This window comes from Pyrus communis, chromosome 11 (assembly GCF_041283825.1).
Source record: "Pyrus communis isolate YQ-2024b chromosome 11, ASM4128382v1, whole genome shotgun sequence".
Classification (NCBI taxonomy): Eukaryota; Viridiplantae; Streptophyta; class Magnoliopsida; order Rosales; family Rosaceae; genus Pyrus; species Pyrus communis.
Window position 1 is genome coordinate 957546 of NC_142575.1, and position 12186 is coordinate 969731.

The 12186-nt window shown below is 36.7% G+C and overlaps 1 protein-coding gene across 2 annotated transcripts; it reads left to right on the forward strand.

Annotated features, from left to right (window-relative positions):
• The first annotated feature begins 5228 nt into the window (after positions 1–5228).
• LOC137742354 (Noc2p family) lies at positions 5229–10417 on the forward strand. 2 transcript variants are annotated; one of them, XM_068482204.2, is made up of 12 exons: positions 5229–5748; positions 5864–5912; positions 6024–6136; positions 6549–6620; positions 6710–7264; positions 7636–7938; positions 8334–8663; positions 8754–8960; positions 9149–9235; positions 9580–9674; positions 9756–9884; positions 9975–10417. In XM_068482204.2, exons 2-12 carry the CDS (start codon positions 5894–5896, stop codon positions 10252–10254), a joined length of 2190 nt encoding a protein of 729 aa, XP_068338305.1. In that variant the 5' UTR covers positions 5229–5748; positions 5864–5893; the 3' UTR covers positions 10255–10417. The 2 variants fall into 2 exon arrangements, with proteins under 2 accessions (XP_068338305.1, XP_088535613.1); XM_088679487.1 differs by having other exon boundaries at positions 5747–5786.
• Positions 10418–12186: the final 1769 nt, after the last annotated feature.

Here is a 12186-nt window from a genome sequence, read left to right on the forward strand (position 1 = left end):
AGTGAAGCGTTTGGTGCAGTATTGGACTAAGAAGCTGGATAATAACAAATTCTAATATTATTTTATTTAATATATAAATTATTAATATTTTATTATGATCTTATCTTTTTCTACATCTTTTCCTACCATTTCCGTTCCACTCTTTTCCTCTTCTCTCATCGTCCCACCCTCTCCCTCTTTTTTTCCTCTTAGACCTCTCAATTCATGTCTCTTTCTCATTCCTGGTCAAACTCCTTATTGATTCCAGTCTTTATTTCTCTGTCCTCCCTCCCTCTCTAGCTATGCGTTGTTCGAACGGAACCTCACGGCTCCAATTTTCCCGACGAGTTGCAGGTTTCCCGATGTGTTTTTTGGCCAACCCTCATTAAATTGGATGAAGTTAGCACCGCCAAAAAATTCATCACCATCCCTGGACCGAGATCTTAGCTTTGCATGCTCCAATTTGTCATGGATTTGAAGAAGCCCAAACAGGCCGAGACTTCCAGGCCATTTTCCGGCCACATTTGACCACATTTTGGCCTCGATTCAAGTAAAATCGTAATCTTGTCACTCCCAGCTTCAATTTGGTATATTTTATATGAAAGTTGGTTGTGAAATGGATCTGAAAGAGAGTCGGGAAGTTAATGATTGATCTAGGTGACCGGCGATGACAAGGAGTCTGTCGAGAGTGGTCGTTGAGCATGACAAGGACGAGAAATAGAGGATAGTCTTAGCTAGTCCCATGGTTATTGGGGGGTCTCACTAAGACCTCTTAGTGAAGGGTTTTGTCCATGCTAGTCCCCTTTAGTCTCATTAATGTTAGTCCCAGCATGGAACAAACACAGTATTGGACTAATAGCTAGTCCAGTCCAGTCCAGTCCGAGTTAGTGAGGGCAAACAAACGCCCCCTACAATTATTAATTGAAACACTCTCAAACTATGTTGTGTTAGGATATATAGAGAAGTTGGGGTACAACAGTAATTTCAAGTTTGCCACAGAAGATGTAGATTGGACTCGCAAAAGATGCCAAAAGAGGAGATGTCATTATGTTTTCGATAAAATCTGGGCGTTTTGGATGCATAGGGTAAAGAGTAACTGAGAGAGACCCATAATCCTTATTGTGTGTCTCCCCAGAAAGGAGCAAAAATAAAAGGGCGTTTTAACGAAAAAGTCTACGGTATTTTCACTTTAATGAAAAATTATATTTTTAGACTAAAAAGTCAATTCTGGTACTATTTATTTTACCCTTTATTTTTTCATTTTCATTAAAATTCAAAATTTTCAAACATTTTCCATTAATTTTTCTAAAATAAAATGCGTTTCTAAAAGGACCAACGACCAAAAAACAATGTATTCATGGTTCGATTTTATCTTTAACGTATTGGGGTGCTCCAATAGAAGGAAAATTGTGCATATTTGTGTTATAATTTTCTAATCATTTCTCTGCTAGCTGGGTTAATTAATATTGCCCCTATTGATGTATTTTTCTATTGTATTACTTTCTTTAAAAAAAGTGGAATATGTTTAGATGATTGTTGGTGTTTATCATATTTCGCTAAGACTTTATTCTAAAAAATAGGATAATTAAGTACAAATATTTCATGACAATGCCATATATATTGAATGGAAGCCTAAATTTGTGCTTTTATTATAATTTTGATCAAATAAACTTAATTATTGTTAAAATCCTTCATTGGATAGGCATGCGTGAGTTGAAGTCTTTTGTTTTTTTTTTTTTTGGGACAAACGATAACGCTAGTGAGTTAAATTGTTAGTTATTAAGGGAAAGTGAAATCAAGGAGGATCGAACCTGCATTATAATGCATAGACATGATTTTTTTCCGCTACTGCAATGAAGCATCATCTGGTAATTGAAGTGTACTCATTTTAGTACTTGACTAGTTACAATGTTGATAGCTTCATATATGGCATATTCCACACTTTCCATTTAATTCAGGTCAAGTTTTGCAAGGGTGCCAATACTATTGGTCAACTATTCACACTAAAGGGTGAGGGAATAAATTGATATCGAATTTGTCATTAACGAGATTCGAATATAAGATCTTAAACTTATAAATAAAGATAAATATCACTAAACTGAGGAACGATGCGTTTTGTTACGACAATACATATTGTACCAACAAAAGATGCCACAAGAAAAGAGACCATTATATTTCAATAAGATCAAATTTGCTCTCATGATGAGTATCTCCAAAGGAGGAGCAAAAATTAAATTCATTTCTAAAAAGAAGTGATGGCAAATACAATGTATGTACGTTTTAATATTATTTGTGGCTTCTTTGTGTGCTCCAATGAAAATTGTGAAAATAGTTGGGCCATCTTCATAAGTCGACTATTTCTCTAAATCTAGCTTCTTTTGTGCTATTGTTACTCCTACAAATGTATGATTTCTAATGAGGTAGATGATAGTTCGTTTTACCTTCATACATACGACTTTTCTTATTAAAAAAAGTGAATAAGTAGATGATAGTTCGTGTTTACCACCATAATTTAAAAATTCCTATTACAAAAGCGGAATAATTAAGTACAAATATTTCAAGACAACTCTTTATGATGGTGGGAATTTAAATTGAAGCTTAAATTTTGTTGCTTCTAATATACATTGCTTTATTTCTTTAGCTAATAATCTGATTTATTTTCTGAAAATGTTGTTGCACTTAAGTAGTTACATGCTAACATTTTCATATTGTAGGTATGCTTAATCGAGCCCAATATATATATCATTCACCCGATGGAGCCAACTAATAACATAACAGTTTACAAAATGTGGTTTGAAAAGGTAATGACTTTTTACTTTGTCTAGAAAAGGAAATATTTTTCAATATTCACATAATATGAAGCAGAACACCACATGATATTATAAAATTAAAGTAACTTGAAAGAAAAAAAAACCTCCAATTATATATTAACATTTGGTATTCTACCTCGCGTTAAAAAACCACTCCTAGAAAGGGAAGGAGTTTCATGACACAATGTTTAAGTGGGAACGATCCATCGACTTGAGATTCCTAGGTGATTCATTGGTGGTACGACGTTTAAGGCCATGCATGGATCTACACATGTTTAGGACGTGATAACAGTCGTAAGAACGTATATGACCTCAAGTTTGACACGGATGACAGAGATTGGACCCACAAAAGATGCCTAAAGAGGAAATGTCATTATATTTCGATAAGATTAAATCTAAGCATTTTGAATGCATATAGTAAAAGAGTATCTAAAAAAGACTCATGGACATTAACGGCCAGAAACAATGTATTTATATTTCGATTTTATTTTTTACTTATGGGGGTGCTCCAATAGAAGAAAAATTGTGAATATATTTGTGTCATTTTCATAAATTGATCATTCCTTAGTAAACTAGATTTATTAATAGTGCCCCTATTGATGCATTTTTCTTGTTTATCATTTTGTTCAACGTGATGGTTTACTAAATTCAGTTTTTGTTAATTATTTGTAAAAATAAAAAATAAAAAAAATTCTTTCTTAATTTTATGTATTTGGATCATGTTGGTTCCCAAGAATCCCACATCGAATGAGATTACATAAAGTAATTTCATGTGAAGTTTACAAACGGGAATTTGTCTCACATCGAAGAAAGACAACTTGAGAGATATCGTTCTTCCTTATTAAATGAGATCTGTTTGTGTAGCCTGATCTGGGTAAACCTATGTATATTTTGTGTGTGTGATCTAAGCATCATCATACAAGGAGGAGTTTGTGTGTGAGATCTAAGCATCATCATACAAGGAGGAGTTTGAAAAGTGAGGATGAGAGGAAATTGAAAGTGGGATGAAGGTTGACGGAAATGGGAATTTGGGTGCAAGGGTAATTTTAAGTTTGCCTCAGAGGACGTGGACCGTATCTCCATAAGATGTCAAATTTGTCACAGAGGATGTGGACCGTAACCCCAGAAGATGTCAAAAAAGGAGATACGAGTAATGTCTTGATAAGATCAAAATTTGAGCATTTTGACTGGATAAAGTAAAAGAGTAATCGAAAGAGACTCGTGATTCTTATTGTCTGTATCCACGAAAAGAAGCAAAATAATGTATTTATGTTGCTATTTTAATTTTGACTTATTGAAGAAAAAGTGTTACAATATTTGTGTCCCTCTCTGATAAGTTCTCTATACTGCCTAGGTTAATATTGTCCTATGGATATATTTCTTAATGTAGTACATGAATATTCATGTTTATCGTCATATATTATGTATCGAACTCGTCATCTACGAGATCTTAACATAAGATCTCATATTTACAGGATTTAAATCGTGGTCCTTGTTGTGTATATTTATAATAAGGAGTGGGGGAACTGATTAATAGCTAAGTTGTTATTTACGAGATTTAAACTTAAAACCTTTAATTTATAAATGAAGAGAAATACCGTTAAACTACATTAATAAGTGAAACTAAATGCTTGAAGTTAACTTTTTATTTTTTATTTTTGGTTCTCCATACGTTAAAGTGTGTGTGAAATAATTAAATCAACTTGGCATCAAAGGGACCCCACTTTGTGGGAATACTTACTATAAAATGGAGCACATTTTAGAATTCATACGATTAATCTCACTTAATAAGATAAAGTTGTATTAAAAGGACGGTTTTCCTTTTTCGGTTACAATTGAAGGGCGAAGTCAGCGGGCTGCATGCATTGCATGGGATTTGTGCTGTGTAGTGAAACTACTCCATACACTCGTCAAACACTCCGGTCACTCAACATAGCGTGGGACCCGCAGGGGAGTCAGCAAGTTGGCTCTATTTTGTTGCGGGCGTTACGCACGCGATTCTCACGTGTACCCCTTGCATTAACGGTGAACAAAATCTGGTTACTCAAAAAGCCCAAACCGAAATAAGTTCCTTTTTTTTTTAGGCTGAAACCCAAATAAGTGAATAGAGGAAGAAAATGGCCAACTACATTTTGTTTAGATTATCTAGTTTTCTGTTAAATTGATGGTGTGGCATGTGTTGAATCTGTTTTTTGGCATGACGTAGAAGCCACACTTGCATCATCGAGAATCACCGAGATCAAACTACTTGATTTTTCGTGTAGGATAGAAAACATGATTGAGGAGAAACTGAATCCCCACAATGATTAGTCTTTGTTTGCCAAGCGTGACCTTCACGTCAATCCAGAAGTAGATGTTACACATACCAAGTCATCGAATTAATGAATGACAAAGTAGTCAAACGATCGGAACATATAGGATTTTTTGTTGTGCAACGATATAGGTAGTGTGAATTGTGGGCCGAGTCCCACAATGAATCAATTAATATTGAGTATTGAACTATGCCCCAATTAAAGTCAAATCTCAGACCTCCCACATACATACGAATGAAATACCACTAAACTACAATATTCGTCATCGAGGAAGAATATAAAGTTTTTTTTTTTTTTTTTGAAAAAAAAAAGAACCAGCTGGTGGCTTTGTCACTATAGTCTACCCTTTTGTGGCTGAGAATCCTCACAAATAGTTTAGTCTCCTATTAATTATCATCGTGCAGTTCACCAACGCTAGAAATCAAACTCATAACATCATACAATGTAAAAACAACCAAGGGTGTGATGTCAGAAGATGTAGCTAAGGGCTAACCCCATTTTGGTGGGCTTAAGATTAGACATAAGCCCAAAACAAAAAAGAACAGAAAAAAGAAAGTCAAAGCATTAGTCAAAACCTCGCAAGTGAACGTTAGGGTTTTTGGTGGTCGCTTTTTCTCAGAGAGTTGGAGCGAAGCGAAGTGGTTAAGGTAAATTCCTCAAATTCTATAAGGCCGCGTTTGGATTGGTATGTTTTCAACGCTCAGGTTCTCAATCGAAGGTTGAATTAACCTTCTCAGCTGCCATTTTTTTTTTCATTTACAGGAACACCTCCTTAGCCAATCTTTTCTCGCCATGGAAGAGCAACGCTCAGGTTCTCTCTCTCTCTCTAATTGTTTTCTATCTGGGTTTGTGCTTTGATAGATAATTGAGCTGAATTTTAGTTTTAATTTTTCAAATTTCATTGCTTTGATTGCAATCTCAGTGAAAACTTCGAAAAGTCGAAAAAACAAAGGTGAAAGCAAAATTGGGAAAAGCTCCAAGTCTCCGGGTCAGGCGAAAGAGCATAAGGACCAACTTGAAAGACTTCGCGAAAAGGTTAGAACTTTGATATTTGTGCAATTATATGGATTTTACACTGGTAAAGTTCGAATTTTATTCGTAGTTTGCAGCGGGTTGTTGGATTAGAAACTTTCAGCTGGTTGGATTTGATATATGCGATAATATCTACATTTTGTAATTCGCTGTCTTTTTTTTTCTTGGTTGTGGTTCCCAAACAACTGTGTTTCTGGATTTTGTGGTCGATTGGCTCGACGATGGATTGCTTCAGCCCGAATATAAAATGCTGAATGTGATCTTTAAATTTGATGATTTTGAAAAACTTGCATTTTCCGTCAACTATGTAAAGTGAGATGGTGTATAACTTATTGATTTTTCTGACTTTATATCCGTGTTTCATTCTGGTATCGGAGTTTAAGTAATGAAATTATTCATAATTCTTAACCTGCAGGACCCTGAGTTTTATGGTTTCTTGAAAGAGCATGACCAGGAACTTCTACAGTTTGATGATGAGGACATCGAAGTGAGTATGCAAAAGCTGTTAACTTTTCAATATTACTCAGCGAAGCTATGTATTAATATTAAAATTAAGTCTGTCCCTATTTAACACAGGAAGATTCAGATGCTGACTTGAAAGAATCTGAGACACAAGATGATGAGATAGAAGCAGATGAAGACGATGATGATGTTGCACAAAAGAAAAGGAAACAATCTAAAAAAGTTGTTACTAGTGAAATGGTTGATTCTTGGTGCAACGCTATTAAAGAACATGGGAAGTTGAGTGCTATTCATTCTCTAATGAAAGCTTTCCGCACTGCCTGCCACTATGGTGATGATAAGGAGGATGAGTCTTTGTTAGACTTTAGTGTTATGTCTAGCAGTGTCTTTAACAAAGTGATGATATTTGTACTTAAGGAAATGGATGGAATAATGCGGAAATTGTTGGAGCTCCCTGCTTTTGGTGGGAAGAAAGAGACCATATTAGATCTGATGAACACAAAACGATGGAAGAACTACAACCATTTAGTGAAGTCATATCTTGGAAATGCCTTGCACGTCTTGCGTCAAATGACTGACACTGAAATGATATCGTTTACTTTACGGCGTCTTCAATATTCATCCATATTTTTGACTGCTTTTCCAGTTCTCTTAAGGAAGTACATTAAGGTAAATGCAGAGATACACGTAATTATATATTCCGTTTAAAATTCCTTATTCTTTGCAGTTATTCTTTAATACTCTACTGCTTGTAGACTGGTTTTACCTTGGGTTGCTTGCACTGCAATCAATAAATTCTATATATTTCCCATTCCGAAATTAACTTCATTTATAGTGTGCCAATATAGAGCATGATGACTGTGTGTTGCAAGTTTGAAGGCCATAAATCCTATTTTTTAGATGAAGCCGTGGTGATTATATTCATAATAGATATCTGTTATTGGGTTTTACACTTTTACCTTGCATCTCTCTTTACAATGTTTTGTTCTCTTTTTTATGTTGGTTACTTGGGAACTAATAATTTGTATTACTTTTCACAGACTGCCTTGGACTTATGGGGTTTAGGGGGAGGTTCCCTCCCTCTTGTCTCCCTTCTATTTCTGAGAGATTTATGTGTTCGGCTTGGATCTGATTGCTTAGATGAATCCTTCAAGGGAATATACAAAGCCTATGTCTTGAACTGCCAGTTTATAACTGCAGCGAAATTACAACATGTTCAATTTCGTGCGAATTGTGTAATTGAACTTTACGGAGTAGACCTTCCCACTGCATATCAACAGGCCTTCGTTTTCATTCGACAGTTAGCAATGATTCTGCGAGAAGCACTTAGTTCAAAAACTAAGGTACTATTATCCTTGAAATATGAATGTTTACCTTTTGTTTAGTTATTGCATTGTCTCTTGTAGGCTAGCATGCATCTTTGTAAACTTAAGGATGATCACAAAAGCCAATGACACTAGCTACCCAACTGAGATAGATTAACCTAGATGAATTAGTTGTACTTGTGGCAAGAGCGGCTAGATAAACTGCCCGTAAAAGTTTTTTTATGTCATTGATTACATTGAAAAAATTGGATTTTTTTTGGTATCTTTGACTACAAATGTTAGCTTTTGCCTCCCTGTTGCAAATTCTAGTTTCTCAATTTCTTTTTTTAACTCTAGAAGTTGTATTTAGTTTAAAACGCGTCAGATGCCCAATATATCTGGCATTTCACTTATGTTGTTTTTGCTTTTTGCAGGAAGCATTCCGAAAGGTTTATGAGTGGAAGTTCATGAACTGTCTTGAGCTCTGGACTGGAGCCGTCTCTGCCTATGGCTCAGAACCTGAGTTTAGGCCTGTTGCCTATCCCCTGGCCCAAGTAATTTATGGGGTAGCTCGTCTAGTTCCAACTGCTAGATATTTTCCCCTTAGGTTGAGGTGTATTAGAATGCTTAATCGCATTGCTGCTTCAACTGGTACTTTCACTCCCGTTTCTATGCTGCTTTTGGACATGCTTGAGATGAAAGAGTTGAACAGACCCACCACTGGTGGTGTTGGCAAAGCTATTGATTTGCGCACAGTACTGAAGGTATGTTTTAGTTGGGACATTCTTCTCTGCTTCAAATTCAACACTACATTGTTATTGTTTGTAGGAGTTTGAGGATAATTTTTCTTTCAGGTTAGCAAGCCAACTCTGAAGACCAGAGCATTTCAGGAGGCGTGTGTGTTATCTGTTGTAGATGAGCTTGCTGAACATTTAGCTCAGTGGAGCTATTCTGTTGCTTTCCCAGAGTTGTCTTTTATTCCAGCTGTACGGTTGCGTACCTTCTGCAAATCCACCAAGGTTGAGAGGTTTCGGAAAGCAATGAGGGAGCTCATTCGTCAGGTATGTGGTTAGAGTGGCGAGTCTAGTGACCATATGTGCTCTGCTCCCATGCCCGAGCTTGAGATGTGTGGACTATTGATTGATTGAAAGAAGTTTTTAATTTTATTGTCTAGTGTTTTAATAATTACATCTAAATGTGGGAAAGCCCTGTTGTACATAGCTAATGTTTCAGCTCTTCTATGTCCCAGGTCGAGGCTAATTGTCAGTTTACAAATGAAAGGCGTATGTCAATTTCTTTTCTGCCAAATGATCCTGCAGCTGCGTCTTTCCTTGAGGTCTGCACTTCCATAATTTATCTTTATTCTTATGTGATTTTGCCATCAATGTATTGTATGTCTGTGTACTTTACCATATTGCCACTAGCCAATAACCATAAGAGTTTATTTCTTGGACGGTGAAAGCTACTAAACCAAATCTGGAAAGATGTTTCCTGACTGAACTACCAAACTTTTCTTTAATCTGAATAAAGGTCTATTGTGATGTATTTCATTGACAAGCCTGCACAAATGATATTTGTGATGTAATTCGTTGGTTACGTGAGATATCTCGAATGCTTTTCCTACAATTTGTTTCATTTTGATATCATCTGGAGAACCTGAATTCCTTGTTATTGTCATAGGAGGAGAAAAAGTCAGGGGCTAGCCCTCTGTCGAAGTACGTTGCAACTCTACGTGAAGTAGCAAAACAAAGAAATGCTTCGTTATCGGAAACCAGGTCTGTATCGTGTTGTCTATTGAGTTCATATTCACACATCTTGTTTAGTGTTCCATTTTCTAACATGCAAAAGGATTCCAGTGTTCTTGTGGGCGAGCATTCATCTGTCTTTGGAAGTAAAGGACGAGAAAGTGATGAAGAAGATGACACCAGGGACGAGGAAGGCACTGCTGTCTTTAGTTCATCCTGGTTACCAGGAAAGGGTTCCAAGTATGGTCACTCTCTCTCTCTCTCTCTCTCTCTAGTTTTCTTTGCAATTTTGTTTTTGGTATTTGTGTTGAAACATTATTGGTTTTGCAGAGCTGAGCCACCCAAAGATGTGAAAAAGAAGAAAAGGAAGCGAAGGACCGAGCGCCAGGACCAAGTAGCCATGGATGAAGATATTGTTCAGGAGTTGGTACTCAGTTCTGATGAAGAAGATGGGTCTTTAAGCGACACCTTTTCTGCTGAAGAAGATGAAGAGGAGAAACAAGCTCCTTCAAAGCTGGAAAGCAAGAAGCCGAAACGCTCAACAAATAAATCAAAGAATTCTTCAAAACCTCAAGCAAAAAGGTCAAAGAAGAGCAAGGCGGCTAACTGAAGAGACACAAGTATCTCGTGCGTGCCCGTCCGACAGTCTCCATTGTTTTGTCGATCTTTTTTCTTTTCCTAATGGTGTGTTGAAGAGCTTGTGGAAACCAGCTTTCTTGAAAGTTATGCATGAAATTCATTTTTGATCAATGTCAAGATATTATTTTGTGTTTTTTCTTCCCTCTTATATAAGTAGAATTGCAAGAAATATTTGTTAGACAAATCTCAACATTTTATGGAGGGATCGAATTTCAACTTAGACTTTAACCTAAGCTACTACTACTACCAGGCGTGTTTCCTAAATGGAAAGATTAATTTGTTCAAGTTAGATGTGGATGTCACAATTAGTTCTGTTTATGGATGAATAACTCAAAGGAATTGACAGGAACCTGCACAAGCGGTGGAGCATGTGGTTTAATTCGACGCAAAGTGAAGAACCTTACCAAGGCTTGACATGCCCCGAATCCTTTTGAGAGTTTCCAACCTCATACGGCTCAACGGTCAAATTCTCTTGGTGTCCTATTTTTTAATTACCCTATCTAATTGAATGAGATTTCTTAGAGATATATGCCTTTTTTGTTTTCTCAAGTTTTGTCTTTTAACTCTTTGAACTGTAACACCAGTTGAATTAAGAACTTAAATTGACCCCCCTAAGTTAGACATGGATGGAATCTAAAAACAAGGGGTGAATTGACGCCCCTAAGCTAGTTTTCAAAAGTTTTAAGTCCTTAAATTGACTAAAAAACTAGTTTAGAGCATCAATTTCACCTAAACTAGTTTAGAGCATCAATTTCACCTGGTGTTATAGGTCATGGGGTCCAAAGACAATATTCCCTTAATGAGAAATGCATGCTAACTGTATTTTGAGTGTGAGTTCTAATAACGCCACCCAATTATTATTGTTTTGGTGAAGTCTAGAGCCAAGGCAACCGCAAAGTAGATATCTAGTTCGAATAATTGATACTAGTAATTGCACACATGGCTATATATGTGCTTCTTAAAAATTTAAAGTAAAATATTGGTCGAACTACAATAACATACCTTATGTTTTAAATAATATAATGACATACCTCAACTGATAAATTCGTTGCAATGTCTCGATTTCCGATGAATTTTCTATCAATTTGGCTGTTAACTGTTGATGTAGTAGGCAACTGGCTCACCCACTCACTCAATTGAATTGATAAATTAATAAAACATTAAAAAATCAATAATTTATTAAAAAATTAAGAATTTTTTTTTTTGTAACAACAAAACTAAAGTAATAAAGAGGGTCCCACCACTAAGCTTAGTCATTCCTCCCCATCGAGGCCAGGCGCCACCCTCACCTTCATAACTCTGGCGAAGTCATCTTCTTCTCCGGCCACTGGATTTTCCCCGCTGGCGATTATTTCTGAAATTTCTCCTCTCTCTGGGCTTGTCTAATTATGAAATTTGAAGGTTATGGAGGAGAGAGAAGGAGGTGCTAGGCGAGTTGACTAGGCATGGAGGAGAGAGGTGCTGGGTCGGGTCTGCAGTGGTAATGGGCATGTGGGGACTGAAGATATTGAAGGTTTTGAGCTTCATGATTTGCATGGGTTGCTGCAGGAATTCGGTCTCGATCTGCAGGTGGGGATCTGTAACTATCGCTGCTGCGGAGAGGTGGGGTGTCGCAGGTCAGGACACGAGTTGCAAGCCGGTCGTGAAGAGGACCAACGTTCATCAAAATTCAGGCCTTGCTGAAGCCCAGGACTTCGTGGTGGCTGCTGTTGCAGATCTGCAAATATCGAAGAAGACGACATTTTTGGAGGGGAAGAGCGAAGAGAGAGACATCGTGAGTGGCTAGTTTCGTGGTTGAGTGGCAAGCGTTGATTTTAAGCTCTGGTGGCGGGAAGGATCATACGGCAAAGATTTTGAATCCATGGTTGCATAGGACGTGACTCCTTTTTATTTTATTTTCAAG

Coding starts and splice junctions, on each gene's coding strand:
- LOC137742354 (XM_068482204.2), top strand. Junction 7,939..8,333: donor CACTTAGTTCAAAAACTAAG/GTACTATTATCC, acceptor TGCTTTTTGCAG/GAAGCATTCCGAAAGGTTTA. Junction 9,675..9,755: donor GCTTCGTTATCGGAAACCAG/GTCTGTATCGTG, acceptor AAAGGATTCCAG/TGTTCTTGTGGGCGAGCATT.